At 50.8% G+C, this 14,206-nt stretch overlaps 5 protein-coding genes across 5 annotated transcripts; 2 read left to right on the top strand and 3 right to left on the bottom strand.

Annotated features, from left to right (window-relative positions):
* Positions 1-148: 148 nt before the first annotated feature.
* Positions 149-2,826, top strand: M436DRAFT_76916 (uncharacterized protein; the record flags this gene model as incomplete). Its single annotated transcript, XM_013567165.1, has 7 exons — positions 149-287; positions 343-423; positions 480-1,072; positions 1,161-1,363; positions 1,420-1,842; positions 1,890-2,212; positions 2,264-2,826. 7 exons carry the CDS (start codon positions 149-151, stop codon positions 2,824-2,826), a joined length of 2,325 nt encoding a protein of 774 aa, XP_013422619.1.
* Positions 2,827-2,884: 58 nt separating this feature from the next.
* M436DRAFT_58487 (Six-hairpin glycosidase) lies at positions 2,885-4,450 on the bottom strand (the record flags this gene model as incomplete). Its single annotated transcript, XM_013567134.1, has 2 exons — positions 2,885-4,165; positions 4,217-4,450. 2 exons carry the CDS (start codon positions 4,448-4,450, stop codon positions 2,885-2,887), a joined length of 1,515 nt encoding a protein of 504 aa, XP_013422588.1.
* A 2,828-nt stretch (positions 4,451-7,278) lies between these two features.
* M436DRAFT_58469 (MFS general substrate transporter) lies at positions 7,279-9,194 on the bottom strand (the record flags this gene model as incomplete). Its single annotated transcript, XM_013567131.1, has 5 exons — positions 7,279-8,501; positions 8,551-8,600; positions 8,656-8,780; positions 8,833-9,060; positions 9,111-9,194. 5 exons carry the CDS (start codon positions 9,192-9,194, stop codon positions 7,279-7,281), a joined length of 1,710 nt encoding a protein of 569 aa, XP_013422585.1.
* A 1,784-nt stretch (positions 9,195-10,978) lies between these two features.
* Positions 10,979-12,818, top strand: M436DRAFT_76913 (MFS general substrate transporter; the record flags this gene model as incomplete). Its single annotated transcript, XM_013567164.1, has 5 exons — positions 10,979-11,166; positions 11,227-11,434; positions 11,503-11,583; positions 11,622-11,722; positions 11,798-12,818. The coding sequence occupies 5 exons, from the start codon at positions 10,979-10,981 to the stop codon at positions 12,816-12,818; spliced, it is 1,599 nt and encodes a 532-aa protein (XP_013422618.1).
* A 579-nt stretch (positions 12,819-13,397) lies between these two features.
* M436DRAFT_86402 (uncharacterized protein) lies at positions 13,398-13,991 on the bottom strand (the record flags this gene model as incomplete). The annotated part of the gene is made up of 2 exons (XM_013567163.1): positions 13,398-13,545; positions 13,597-13,991. The coding sequence occupies 2 exons, from the start codon at positions 13,989-13,991 to the stop codon at positions 13,398-13,400; spliced, it is 543 nt and encodes a 180-aa protein (XP_013422617.1).
* Positions 13,992-14,206: the final 215 nt, after the last annotated feature.

Genomic DNA, 14,206 nt, shown 5'->3' with positions numbered 1-14,206 from the left:
GCGCGATCCTTCGAGCCAAGGCCACGTACGTACCGACCCGCGACTTCGCAAGAGGGCATGTCATGGGTACACACAGCGATGCGATCCTCGGATCAGAGGTCTAGCAGTCCGACTTTGTCGCTGATACCTTCTCCCGGCTTTGGTAGACATGGAGGAGAAAGAGTGCTCGGAGGGCCACAATGAATCGCAAGGTCCTGATTCGGACTCGCCATCATGCCTGGGATGTCGTCGGCGGAAGCAGCGCTGCTCGCGCGAGCACCCCACCTGTAACCACTGCGAGCGACTCGGTAAGAAGCAGTGGGCAGTTCCAAACCAGAGCAGATGCTAAGAAGTGGAATGTAGGTGTCGTGTGCGTCTATGATGCGAAAAAGAACAAGCCCGGCATGAAGCCCGGTGCCATAGAGACATTGAATCGACGAGTCGGCAAGACCGCCCTGGCTGCTCCAGGACATTGCGCTTGGCCTAATGCTTGCTTATAGATGCCCTGGAAGCGACTGTATACAACTCCGATTCCCATCCCGTCCGCCCCACCGAGACACAGTCCTTGTTCACTGCTTTTTCCAGTCTTGTACAAGAGCTACGCGGACTCGTCAACCAGAAGCCCGCGTTCTGCACTCCCGTGCCGTCACAGTCAGGTGCAGCAGCAGCGCAACGCCTCTCGCCTCACACCGTAGCTCAGGACACGACCAGTGGGACGGCTGCTGAACAGCAGACGCGCAAGAGGAAGAGAGCGGATACCTTGGGACAATCATCTACCACGTCGGTAGCCAACGATACCCCGAGCGGGGACAGTATCAGCGGTCTGCCGAGTGCGGACCTGCTTGAAAAGATCATGTTCGCCTATTTCAAACACGTCCAGCCATGGACGCCAATACTGCACGAGGCAAAGCTGAGAGCTCGTTTGAGCGCATCTCACCACACTCCTCAAGTCGCCATATTGATACACGCTGTCATCGTTGCCGCTGTGCGCTTGGTTGACGATGAGACCCTTCGAAGTCGTCCAGACTACGTCGAGCAGCTCATATTAGAATCAAGAGACAAAGTGCTCCTGCTGGGAATGGACGGCTTGAGCGTTGAAAACTTGCAAGCCCTGAGCATAATCGCCTTCTCAGATGTGAGTGGTTTTGAGCACCCACGAAAAGCCTTGACTGACTGTGCAGATGGGCAATGGTGACACATCCAGGGCCTGGCCAATCATCGGCTCATTGACTAGGACTGTCGAGTATCTTCAGCTGAGTGTGGATCCGGACAGCAAACAAGGCACGCCCTTACTCATGCCACTGGCTTTATTGCCGCCTGCCGAGGACTGGACTCAGGATGAAGAACGCCGCAGAGCCTTCTGGAACATCTTCAACCTCGATCGGTGAGCATGAGTTTTGCTCTTCATTCCAGCGCTGTTGGCTGACTTCAGGTCTACAGTTTCTGTTCGGTCGCGACAGGTTGGAACACGAGTCTGACTTCACATGACGTACACAGAAGACTGCCAGCTGATGGTGGTTTGTGGCACAAGCAGCAACCCGTCACCACCCCATTCTTTGGTATCTGGGACAGATCAGCAGCTCGGATCGGGAACTCGATAACGTTTTTCCCTGAACATTACCCGAGCCCTCAATCAGGGAAGGATGGTCCGCTTTCGACTCCACACACAGCAACTGGTGGTCAGAAGAACGGAGCCCACATCGACATGTCTACTGTCGGAGCTTATGCATACTGTATAGAGGCGACCGAGTCCTTGAGTCGCATCACATCATACTTCCTCAGGCAGGAAATCGATTTTACGGATCGCATACAAGTCAGTGACTGGTTGATGAGGTTCAAGGAACTAGATCTGCGTCTGGTACAGTATGTGCGATTACACCGACCTAGAGAATAACGCTAACTCAACGAAGCTGGAAGATGTTTTTACCTCAGAAGTGGAAGGACTCCAATGTGTCTCGAGAGCCTACTCGTGTCGAGATGGATCCGAATCTTACCCTCGCGCATATCACTCATAACACATCCATGATCCTACTACATCAGCAAATTGCTTATCCATCCCGAGATTTGTCGCGCACCGTCAAGATGCCGAGCATGCACAGCGCCGAGACATGTCAATCGGCAGCTACAGAAACCGCTACCATCGCACAAAAATATCTCAAGCATACATCCTCAGATAGTCTGGTCAACAGCCAGTTTTCGTTTTGCATATACATCAGCGCCCGCGCGCTTCTAGGTCAGTCTCGTTCGATCTTGTCACTTCGACGCCTTCTGACAGACTATCCAGTGCATTGGAAGTACTACCAAACAGAGCTTGCGCCCGACTTTTGGGCTTTGCTCAGCAGTTTGGACGAGATGTCGATACGATGGGCTGGCCCTATCTTCCGATCAAGATCCAGCACGTCTCTCGCGGGTAGGTACTGTGCACAGCTGCGCAGCCTCTATGAGAAGTCTATCGCTGATGTCAAGTTCTGCGTGGACACTCGGGGCTATGCTCTGGATGCTTTCTCCCGATCATTGTCGACCGAGGGGACTGGTCAGTATGCTTCCGTGGATGATAGCCATGGCAGACCCGCGGCAAGCGTTATGGGAACTTCGCCTTACCAAGCAGTGGGCACGGATGCCCTTCATCTAGCTAGCAGCGCAGCGCACCGTTCTCCATCTGGCTACACCACACTCTCTGTGCCCGTCGGCCAGAGTCCACAAGACGGGCTGGCTGCTATCTCCACCCTGCTGGCTGACCAGGATTTTATGCAGTTGGACCGGATCATCAGTTTCGATGAATCACTATTCACAGCTCAAAGTCTCCATCCAGGTGCAAACTATCCTGAGGAGTGGGGACTTGGGTGAGTCAAAGTTCGGATTCAAGAAGACTATACTTCAATAATGCTTATGGATTGACATTGTCTCATGCAAGTCCCATCTTGATTAACCTGTTGCCGAACTCGAGGAAGTAATAGTCACCATATACTAATCCATGATCCCAGTATCGCTTGAAATCCTTGGCGTTGTGATTCGCTGTCGCATTCTTGAGGATCGCCTCGAAATGTGCATCGGGATAGACATCTGTGCCTGTTGGGCCATTGCCATCCGACCAGGTCAATCTAGCCTTCTCGGGCGCAAGCGAGAAGCGCAGCGTGTCTTCCATGATGGTTGTTGCCATGTTGAGGTATCTAGCACTAGATTCGGCATCACCCGAGCCTGCCAATGCTTGCGATAGGATCAGCAACCCATTGGCAGCAATGACACCGGCCGAAGAATCCCTCAGAGGTGCGAACTCATCCACAGGAGCATCAAAGTCCCAGAGCGGCACATATCTGCCTTTGGCTCTCGAGTCGTCAGCGTCGGCCTGCTCGACACATGCTGGAGACGCCAGCAAACGGTGCCAAAAGTATTCTGCTACGCCACACGCGGCGTCGAGGAACTCGGGATCCTTGGTCCACATGTATGTTTGCGAGTAGCCCAGAATCGCCCAAGACTGACCTCGCGCCCAAGTCGAAGATGCGTTGTATCCCTGTCCGGTCATCTTCTGCTTGATTGTGCCATCTCGGGGATCAAAGTTGGCGACGTGGAATGTGCTGTACATGGAACGGCCCTCCTTTGTCTTGCCTTCTGGTCTCAGCAACGTGTTGATCAGGGTTTTGGCGTGAGTCATGGCAGCATCAGCAAGTTCCTTCTGACCAGTATGAGCTGCTGCGTAGAACAGCAGATCTAGATTGCACATGGAGTCGATGATAATCAAAAAGTTCTCGTTCATGTCGGTGATTGTGACGCCATTCTGGGTCAGCACATCCCATGCACGAACAGCGCCGACATTTGCATTGTATCTCGTGAAGAGTGAGCGAGCAGCCGTCACGATAGAATCCAAGGCTTTATGGTCACCCAGCACCTCCCATCTCACACGCATGCTCGGTTGGATCATGAAGGACATGTCGTGTGTATCTGTACGGAATGCGAATTCGTGCAAAGGGTCAGACCAAGCGGCGCCGAGGTCGAGAAGCTTCGCGAGCAGTTCTTGCGTTTGCTCGATTCCATCAGTAGCTTGGGAATGTTTGACGAGACGTTCGATGATCGAGTAGATGCAACCAGGGAAGAACCCGCAAGTCCAAAAATCCTTTTCCCTCAGTTCGTACCGCCCGGCGGCGTCTGGAGTCTGGGGAACATATTCGGGGTAGTAGACTGGGGGTGTCTGCTATACGTCAGAATCACACATTGCGCTATTTGCAATGCCCACACTCACATTGTCTTGCAATGCCCATGTGGCCGTGTGTAGTATCTTGGCAATGACATTCTCGGAGAACAGTCCAGATAAAGTCGAGCTCAAGGGAGACAACGTTGCCTCTTTCCCGCGCGAGGAGATTGCGCTGTCGGAAACAGAAGTGTCGCTGCTCAGTGTGCTAGAATCGGAGCGCGTCGACTCAGCGGATCTTTCATCCTCTGACTCGCTGGACGAAGATGTGGCAGCTGAAATCATGTCTGTGAATTGTGCAGGAACGAAACGCAAATGGTGACTTTGTCTGGATATCTTGAATGCCACGATCAGATCCACCCTTTTAGTCTGAAATGAATGGCAAGCGCTTGCAAGAGATCGTCCGCCGGTGATCTTGTCGGTCGAAGTGACGCCCGACAGCTTTCCCGACAGCCGCGACAATTACGGACCGCGATGCATCTCAAGGTTTGTATTGCCACTTTTTCTAGGATATCGAGTGACAGCAGTTTCAATCAAGCGAAACAAAATCAAGACTCTAGAGCTGACTATCATACACTTTTACAAGAGGATTTTCAAGCTTCAAAGCTCAACACTCGATTCTGGGTGAGAAAATCTAGAAGCAATTTTGACACCTGTTTCTGGCGTGAGTGAAGTGCCATAGTGATATGAGTTCCTGTGCGCGCTATGAAACAATAGACAACGAAGCGCCTCAGCCCTTCTGAAACACCATCATCATTATTACCATAACATCGCATCCTTCTGCCCACTGCAGCTTATACCCTCGCAAATCTTGACATCTTCCTGACTGAATGGGTCTTCTACCGCTCTTTTCGCCGGCCAGACCTGCTTTCCCTCCGCTTGTGCCCTCTTCCAATGTGCAGTCACAATCTCCCTGACAGTCTGTCGGAAGAACAGCGGCGCCTTCTCATATTCAGAATGGATTTTACCATTAACAAAAACACCAATGTTCAGGTTCTTCTGGGCTTGGTCGCAAAGAACTTTATCCTCTGCCATGACGCGGGCATACATTGAGGAAATGAGCTCGAAGTCTTCGGAGGATGAATGTTGTTGCGGTAAATTTCGTAATCCATTGTTGACTTCAGAGGACCCGAGGGGAGGAACTTTTGGACCATGATGAAGTGAGGGCTGTAGACTTTAAGTAGAAGCCGGCATTGTATAAGGTTATAGAGACTTACGAGACTGTCATGGAGGTGTTAGGGAAGTAATATGTACTAGAGTGTCTTTGGACCTGGTAATAAACACCATCTCCTTCAAGGCATCGTCGAAAGCCATCGCTGTCGTAGAGTATAGCCGATGTGTCTCGTTTGTAGCAGCAGCGTCACTCTGACAGTGAAACTTCATAGCCGATAGGATCGATATTCTATTGATCAGCTGAATGTATCCTAATGAGCAACCGACATTGTTGTCAATATTCTGCATGGCGACGGGGGAATAGTATCGACGATTTGCTCTAGCATTGTATTCAGATTTTGGAGAAGCTGGAAAGTCACCGAATGTTCTGCCATGACTTCTTCCCATGGGTAAATTCCTGGCGGCATAGTCGTTTCGAGAAGTATCCACCTGGAGCTAAAGTATTGATAGGCGAATATGGCAGAGTCCCGGCTGATGGATGATGCGAAATGATCATAGATAGCTACAGCCCCAGTGAGATGTTGCAGCCATGCTGGACGAGATCCAGGAGGAATTTCGAAAGAAGACAGAAGTATGCATGTCAGGAGATTTTCCTCAGCATCACATGCGGATTGCAGTGACCGATGCAGCAGAGCAATTGCGTTGTTGTAGTAGACTGCTGCACTAGACATAACGCCAGAGAGCGACCCACAGCCTGAACTTGCCATCTCAGCTGCGCTCAAGGCTAACACGGTGAAAAGTAGAGGTCCACGTCGGGTATAAGCGAAAGGCATGATCAATGAACGGGACGGATATTCCTCCGTATTCACATATACACTGCTTGCGCTGACGATCTCAGACTCTGTTGAGGATGTGAGCCTTGGAAGATAAGTGCACGTTCAAAAAACATACAATATTGAAGTAAACGTCTTTCCGAGATATCCATGAAAGCATCGCTGCCAGATAACGGCCTCGTCAGCTCACCATGAATACTGGGATCCAAGTTGTGAGACTGTGCAGTTTGTGCATAATACGACAGACAGAGGCGGGCGACGTCGCCTGGATGGATGTTCAGAGATTGTCTTCCGAAAGAAGTGTTTGGTACAATGTAATGATCCGATGCTAATGAGATGAGGTATCGCTGGCCGAAAGGACTGCCAGTAGTGGCATAGACGCAGGTCGCGCCAGACACTTGACACCGGCGGCAAAGTGGCTTGAGCTCGTCACACCTCTTCTTGCGGCGTCGACATATCATGCAGCCTGAGCGAGTGCGCGTGCCTGACATTATTGCAACTCATGATGGTTGGTATAAGTGCAAGAGGCGGTGAGCTGCATGTCACCAGCCAAAATGTCTCTTTCGGCAAACACGCAGGGAAGAACCCTGGCTCGGAAAACACTTGGCCGGCGGGGATGATCGGTCAATGTGTCCACTCCGCCAATAAGCCGAAATAACACCCGTAGGATCTGTTACTAAATGATGAAGCAGCGACAAACCCTGTCGCTTGACGATATGGAACGTCTTTGAAAGCAGCGTTGTGGTTCCAGCTTGTTCATATTGTTTGGAAATGCTTTTGACGTGAGATCTGCAGACATAATTGGTAGATTGAAAGGACAATTTGCCGCGTACTCACAGGGCTCAGTATCAAGAACCTGCTGTGTCAGTGGAATGACATACGGTTCAGGTGAGCCCAAAATCATGCTTCAAAGTGACCTTGTGAGTTATCGTAGACGCAGCTCAGGTAATCTCGGAAATGAACATGATACATTCCATCATGCTAATCACTTGGCAGCTACCATGGCACAGCCATGTCTAAGTCATGTACCAAACTGAAACTGCATATATCCTTGGTGAAGGAATGAGAGCTACAAAAACTTGAGGCCACAGGAATTTCGCAACATCACTCGCCAAAAAACGCCTGAAGTCCTATCAGATCATCTTCCCTCGGTCAACTCTGACTTGCTCATGCGGATACCTTGATACCATCCTCACCGATCTCTTTCTGCTTCCTGTGCTCGAGTACCATCTTCTCCTGGTGCACAGCAACGTGATTATTCATTAGATGACCAGGATCGCGAACGAAGTAAGCCGCGACCAAAGCGACGACACCGAATGGGATGGTACAGTAATACACCAGCTGGAAGGCGTCTGCGTAGGTGTTCTTGAATGCAGCGCTGGTGGCTTCTTCGACTGCTGTAGTGATCCCGGGGACGCTCTTCAGGACTCCTGGAACCCCAACTGCGTTCTGGATGACGGCGGGAATGAGCTTGCCGAGATCTGCTGGGTTGAAGCCGGAGCCTATAGCAGCGCCCGCAATGTTCTTGGCCAAGTGCTTGTTCAGATTCGAAGCGAGGATGGTGGAGAAGACGGCATTTCCAACAGATCCTCCTGCGCTGCGGAATGTTCCAAGCAGCCCAGCGGTGGTTCCCAACTCCTCAGGTGGGACGAATAGTCCAGATGCCACCAATGAAAGTATGGTCATCCAAGTGAAGGCGCTCTGTCCAAACATGGGGAGAATCATGTAGCCGATCTTGTTGTTGGGAACCACGGCAGCATAAGACGCGGTGAAGATTGTCTGGACAAGGATAGCGGCGAATACCTGGTATCGCACATGCTTGATCTTATGGATTAAACTCGGCAAGATCCAACCTCCGATGACACCAGAGACGTTTCCCGGAATGGAGATGATACCAATCTCGGTGATATTGTTGGTGAACATGTAGAGAGCACCCTGGCTAGACAACGCGATCATGGATTGCCAGATCATTCCGCAGACGAATAGAATGATCAGATAGACCGAAAACTCGCCAAACATACGGAAAAGATGGAGAGGAAAGATGGGCTTCTTCGGTATGGTGAAGTCGTAGACAAATGCCGAGATGAAGACAGTGCCACCAACCGTGATGGTTGCTGCAACCATTGGCACAGAGTAGGTGGTACGACCGAGGTATGCAATACCGACCAGGAAAACAACAAGACCGGCAGTGAAGAGCCCGAGACCCACAAAATCCAGCTCTTTGAATTCCTGCCATCTGGATCTTTCATAGTCTCCTTGTGGGTGAGATGGCGGGTAGTAGGAGAAGTAGGTGCCGATGAGCACGAGCCCAGCGTAGATAATGCTGATGTAGTAACACCATCTCCAGGTGGACTTGAGATAGAGCTGAGTTGCGATATAACCGGAAAGCACTGTACAATCATTAGCGATGGAGAAAGAAACGCAGATTAGGATACTCACCGCCCCATGGGATGGTGATACAGAACTCTGTCCATGCTAGTCCTATACCACTGTCTCATGTCAGTATGCGCTTACTTGGTGTCCATCGCTAGCAGGGGGTCATACCGGTATTTATTGGGGAGCAACTCTGCGATACCTGCGTATGAGACCAGGATACAACCAGCACCGAAGCCGATCATAGAACTGCCTGCAGCGACAATGCGAACTGTGCTCGCTGTAGCAGAGACGATCTAGTATACGATCAGTAGTCATGTCAGACGTGTGAGGATAACGTAAACCTACAGCGCCAACGAGGACAAGGATTTGACCAAACATGACAACCCACCGACGTCCAAAGATATCACTTAGCGCACCAGCGATAGAGAAAGAGACAGCAGCGCCGATGGACCAACCGCCAGGGATCCATGCAATGTCCTCAAGACCGTCCAGTGACATACCAATCTGGGCGATGATCTGTGAAGGCATTACAAAGCCTGACGCAATGGCGGGAACAAATGAAAGACCTAGGAACTGTCGACAGTCAGCGAGATCGTGATGTAAGACCCTTACAAGTGACTTACAAACACTGCCAGTATGGTCGACAAAGCGACTTTTGGCCGTACCTCTTGGCTCTCGGCCTCCTCGACTCTTTCGATGTGTGTCATTTCGGTCTTGCTGGGCTCGGACATCGTCGGGGGCACAAGTCCCAAGCGGATCTCGGATGGAAGGAGTAGTAGACAGTAAGTCTGAACTGATAGTCTCCCCAATACTGGGTTATGTCTGTGATTGATCTGGGGTCGTGTCAAAACACCTGGAGACCCCATGGGGTTAAATGTCCGAGGACTACAAAGTCATTGCCTCGGTTAGCAGGATAGCCACGGTTACTACAGATACACCATGATCTTCATTCTCAACAAAGCGATCCCTGTCGGCAAGACGTATCAAGGAAGGTGCCAGATATTGGGCCATTAAGATGGTGCGGCAGTTGTGATAAGCATCTGAAACGAACTCCACGTGAGTGATTCAGAGAGTCGGCAAGACATTTTGGGCCAGGCGTCGAACTTTAAAACGATCAAAGTTCTGGCAGCAGTTGACATGAACATCTAGAAACTTATTTGAATTCCAGAAACGGGCTACTCGTAGGCGACAGCATGTAGGACAGTCAAGGCGACCAGAGGTTCAAGGACAAGGTGTGGCACAAATTGTTCACGAAGAGAACTGCCGACAAAACTTAATTGCAACAGGTCGTGTGTATAGAAACAAAACAGCAGATCGATGCTTCCAACATCGGCAGATGAAGCATGAAGATCGGCGACGTACACCGCTAAAGAACATGGGATGATGTGAGTTGCTCCAAAGTCAGCACTGAGTCGAAAGCCATTGCATTTTCTGAATTTGCTATAGATGCGAACAATGCTTTTATTACTGCGTATATGAAGCATGGGCTGCACGACGTCAGCCATCTCACAGATGCAGAAGTTAGCAAGCCAAAGAGTCTGGGGTTGGATGCCGTTTAGCAATGCCCGTGACAGGCGCTTCGCCTAATCAAGCGATGCCGCTCCACCGCAAGTCATTCACTCTTCGTCGTGACAAGCGATCGCCAAATCCGAACACGAAAGATCATGAGACCTTTCCTCACACCTTCTTTAGTGCCCTGGAGTTGAGACGTCTAGAATGGAAGAAAATGACAAAATAAAGTAGGTGGAAGACACTGGTAAAACATGGCGGAGAGACATGGTCTTCTTTTAAATGACTATGCTTCCAAGTGGGCTCGGCAAAGACATACATGAATGACAAAGTTGGTAGAGATGACTAGAAAGACGAAACCACTCCATGATTGTGATGTAGCTGATTCCTCCACCTCGAAAAAAGTAGACCCTTCGCATTACGAACCCTTCCCAAGCTGCAACATCGATGGAAAGTTGTCTAGTTCACACAGACGCGCTGGTAGGTTCCTTGAGCTTTACCATCAGATCTCACCTCTGCGATGTAGATGTCAATGCCATCAGGGCCGTCGGAGTAGCCACCGTGGTAGACTGTGAATTGAGGGTTACTAGTAGAGGTCTTCAGTCTGTTTCTCCTCGCAACCCACCAGAATGGTGGTTGTTTCGCTATTTATCACTGTTTTAGTGTAACTGTAGCTGATATCTTGGGAGGATTTGAAGATATGGAACAAGTGTTCGCAGATAGAGACCGAAACTTGAACCATATTGGTTTGAGTCTCAGAAGATGCAAAGTCCAAGAGGATCCTGCAGGAAGAGCGTCTCGAACTTGTTGTCTGTACTGTGGCGGTCCATCATTTGCAATGGTATACGCCGTTGGCCACGTGTTGTCACGCTTTGCTTTGCTTGGGTTTCCTAGGTTAGCGTAGCAGACCCTCCAGCACTGGCAGGCTGGCAATCACTCTCGAGGTCGTTGACAGCGTTAACAACAAGGTTTTGTGCGACGGATGGATAATTCTTTAAGCTGCATATCGCGACCTATATCAGGGTTCAAATTGGCATCGCACCCGCGCTCAGCGAAGCAACGCGAACAAAATGGTCGTGCCCAGTCTCCAGTTTCTTCGAGCATTCTGGCCGCAACATCTACAGAGGACCTAGAGACTCGTAGATCTGTCGGCGAGCTCGATCTCTCATCGTCTTCCGACAGAACAGAAACTCCAGAGGCAGGGTCCAAGCTGCCAAACTAATACACCAGCGATGCCATCGGCTTGAGCGAAGCGCAGGACGACAGGTCTCATTCGACCTCCAATCACAGTGAGAAGAGGCTGATCTTCCTTTGTGCGGGTATCTGTTCTTTATTTCCCCCAGTATCTGGCTCCATCTCCCTGTCCGCACTCGACACCATCGCTTGTGGTTTGCATGTCTCTTACACGCTGGTCACCTTGACTGTCACCACTTACATGGCAAGTCCTTTTCTTCCCTTAGAATCTCTCAACGCTCACAGTCTTTCCATAGGCTAACATCAGTCTAGATCATGCAAGGTCTTGCTCCCGCGTTTGTCGGCGAATCTTCCAATGAGGCGGTTCGAAGACCCTCGTATGTCATCTGTTTTGTGATATACATCGCGGCCACTACGGATTGGGTATGCAGAACAGCTACCCCGCCTTGATGGTCCTCCGCTGTATTCAGAGTGCTGGGAGTAGCGGGACGGTAGCCCCTGTGAACGCAGTTGTGGCCGACCTGGTGACTTCGTAGGAGCGCGGGATTCACGTGTCCTAAATGTCAATTGCGCCCCAAGCAGGTCCTGCGTTGGGCCTCGTGGTTAGTGGACTCCTTGCACAGTATCTAGGCTGGCATGCTATCTTCTGGTTCTTGTTGATAGTCGCTGGCGTGATTTTCGTCCCCTTGCTCTGCTTCCTCCTCGAGGCTTGCAGGAAGGTAGTCGGCAACGGATCTGTGCCGACATCAGTTTGGTATTGCTGCTACACCAACAGACTACTGGAACGTCGATTGGTCAGCGCAGGAGAAGCGGTGTCTGAAGAGAAACGCGAGACACTGGCCAAAATTCGCAAGATGCGCTTCCTGAAACCCCTCAAGACTGTCAGGATCATCTTCATGAAGGAAGCAGGCTTCGCTCTTTGGTACATTACCATTGTGTGTTGCGGCCTATACGCAACGACCGTCTTGATTCCCGACCAGTTCGGCTCAGTGTACGACTTCAACGAACTGCAAATCTCTCTGTGTTATCTGCCCCTCAGTGTGGGAAGTATGCTTGCCGCAGTTGTCCGTGGCCGTATCATCGACTCCAGATATCAGCATTACGCCAAAAAGCTGGGCATATCGCTAGAGTTCTATCGCCATGTCGATCTGAGTAATTTTCCTATCGAGAGAGCTCGCCTAGAGGTGGCACTCCCGACACTTGCACTTGGGTCACTATGCATCGTTGGCTTTGGCTGGATGATAGAGTACAAGGTGAACTTGGCCGGACCTTTAATCTGCCTCTTCGTTATCGGCTTTTGCATCAGCGCTTCGTTGAACACGGTTGCGGTGCTCCTTGTCGATGTGTCTCCGGGCAGAGCTGGAGCGGCCACGGCGGCCCACAACATGTGCCGTTGCTGGTTGGGAGCAGCGGTCACTTTTACTGTTTCTCCCATGGTTGGGAAAGTGGGTGTAGGCTGGACGACAACATTCTTTGCTGGTTTGACCATCTTGGTCAGCCCTATACTGTGGTACATTATGATCAATAGACCCAGATGGCGCCGGGCAACGCAGGAAAAGAAGCAACGGGAGCAGACCGAAATGGCGCGAAGAGCGGACATGGCGGGCGAGAACGGAAATGCTTCTTAAACACATCGATGACTACCATGAAAACGCATATGTGCTTGTGTACATCGAGACCAGGAAGAGGCGTTTACATAAGATATAGATTGAACGCGCAGATACTATGCCGCTCTTACCAAAAGCTCTAACTTCCCGCCGTCTGATTTTCTCAGGGTCGAGCTTCCAATCCCCTCGCGACTCTAATATAGCAGCACAACATACTGTTCCTAAACTTAGCCACTTACTGCATCATGGCATATAGTGGAGGTATATGCAGGTATCAATCAGTAGATTAGCCTGGCGCGTTCACTGCTCTCCGCTGTCGTAACATAGTTCGAAAACTGGGAAGTAGATCGAATACGCCCAGGTACTCAATACTTGGGGTAGTGATGACGGATGGAACGAGATGAGTTCATTCCATCGTGATGCCACAACGTTCCGTGGTAGGGGTGCCAGAAGGACCATTCGAGCCTTACATCGCATGAGTACCGACAAAGATGACACCGCCTCGTATGTTTCCTATCCCGTATGATCCAGCATCCTTCAAAGCTTCCCTCATTTGCTCGAGTTGCTTATTTAGGCGACGAGTTCCTCCCACTTATGCTCTCAAGTACCGATCCACGATGCCCGGTCCGAAGCTTTGCCATTGATTGCCTTCGAGATGGCGCTTAGAGAAGGTCGTTTGCCGAGTGTTCTGGGATCCAGTGGCTCGCTGAGAGCCACGATCTGGAAGAAGTAGCAATAGGGACCATGGCTAAGAAATGGCTTCAGTCCGCTGTAAATTGTGTCTAGAGTATTCATTCACAGAAGGAATGGTCTGATCAGCTCATGCTGGCTCCCCTGTTCGTTCTTGTATTGCACGTCAGCAGCTTTGATCGAGGTGACGGGTCCAGGTCTGGCGTAGAAAAGTCCATGGGTTGCGACAAATGGGAGCAGAATATCAGGATTCTGCACGACTAGGACGAATCCTTTGACGCCCTCTGGCGCAGTCCATTCTAGCTCGGGAAAGACGTCACCGCCCAACCCCGTGTCGTATTTGAGCATTTGCGATCCAGTAGCACCGCATTCGGGTGCAAGTAATCTGATTGTTGGCGCGATGTCTTTGCAAGCCGGCCCGTTAGTAAATAGTGCAGAATCACGGCCACGAACATTGTATAGCAGGCGACCAAGCGTGTACTCGATCCAGTTTAACGCACCCATAGCCTTGGCAGGCTCAATGTGATACGGGGTATCGTGCTGAAAGAGTGCAGAGCGCGTTCAGAAATGAATAAATACACCGTTATGTGTCTCATCTCTAGCAAGGCAGGGACCGAGTGGACAATTCATCAGCCAAACAGGGCCGGTGCCGGGCCTGTCGTGGCTATAAGGGCGGACGCCTGGTTGAGAAGTAGCGAAATCCTAAGCACTGTGCACCG

The sequence above is a fragment of the Aureobasidium namibiae genome, assembly GCF_000721765.1.
Source record: "Aureobasidium namibiae CBS 147.97 unplaced genomic scaffold scaffold_29, whole genome shotgun sequence".
Lineage (NCBI taxonomy): Eukaryota > Fungi > Ascomycota > Dothideomycetes > Dothideales > Saccotheciaceae > Aureobasidium > Aureobasidium namibiae.
Note: the sequence above shows the minus strand (reverse complement) of the source record. Positions and strands in the feature narration are given on the sequence as shown.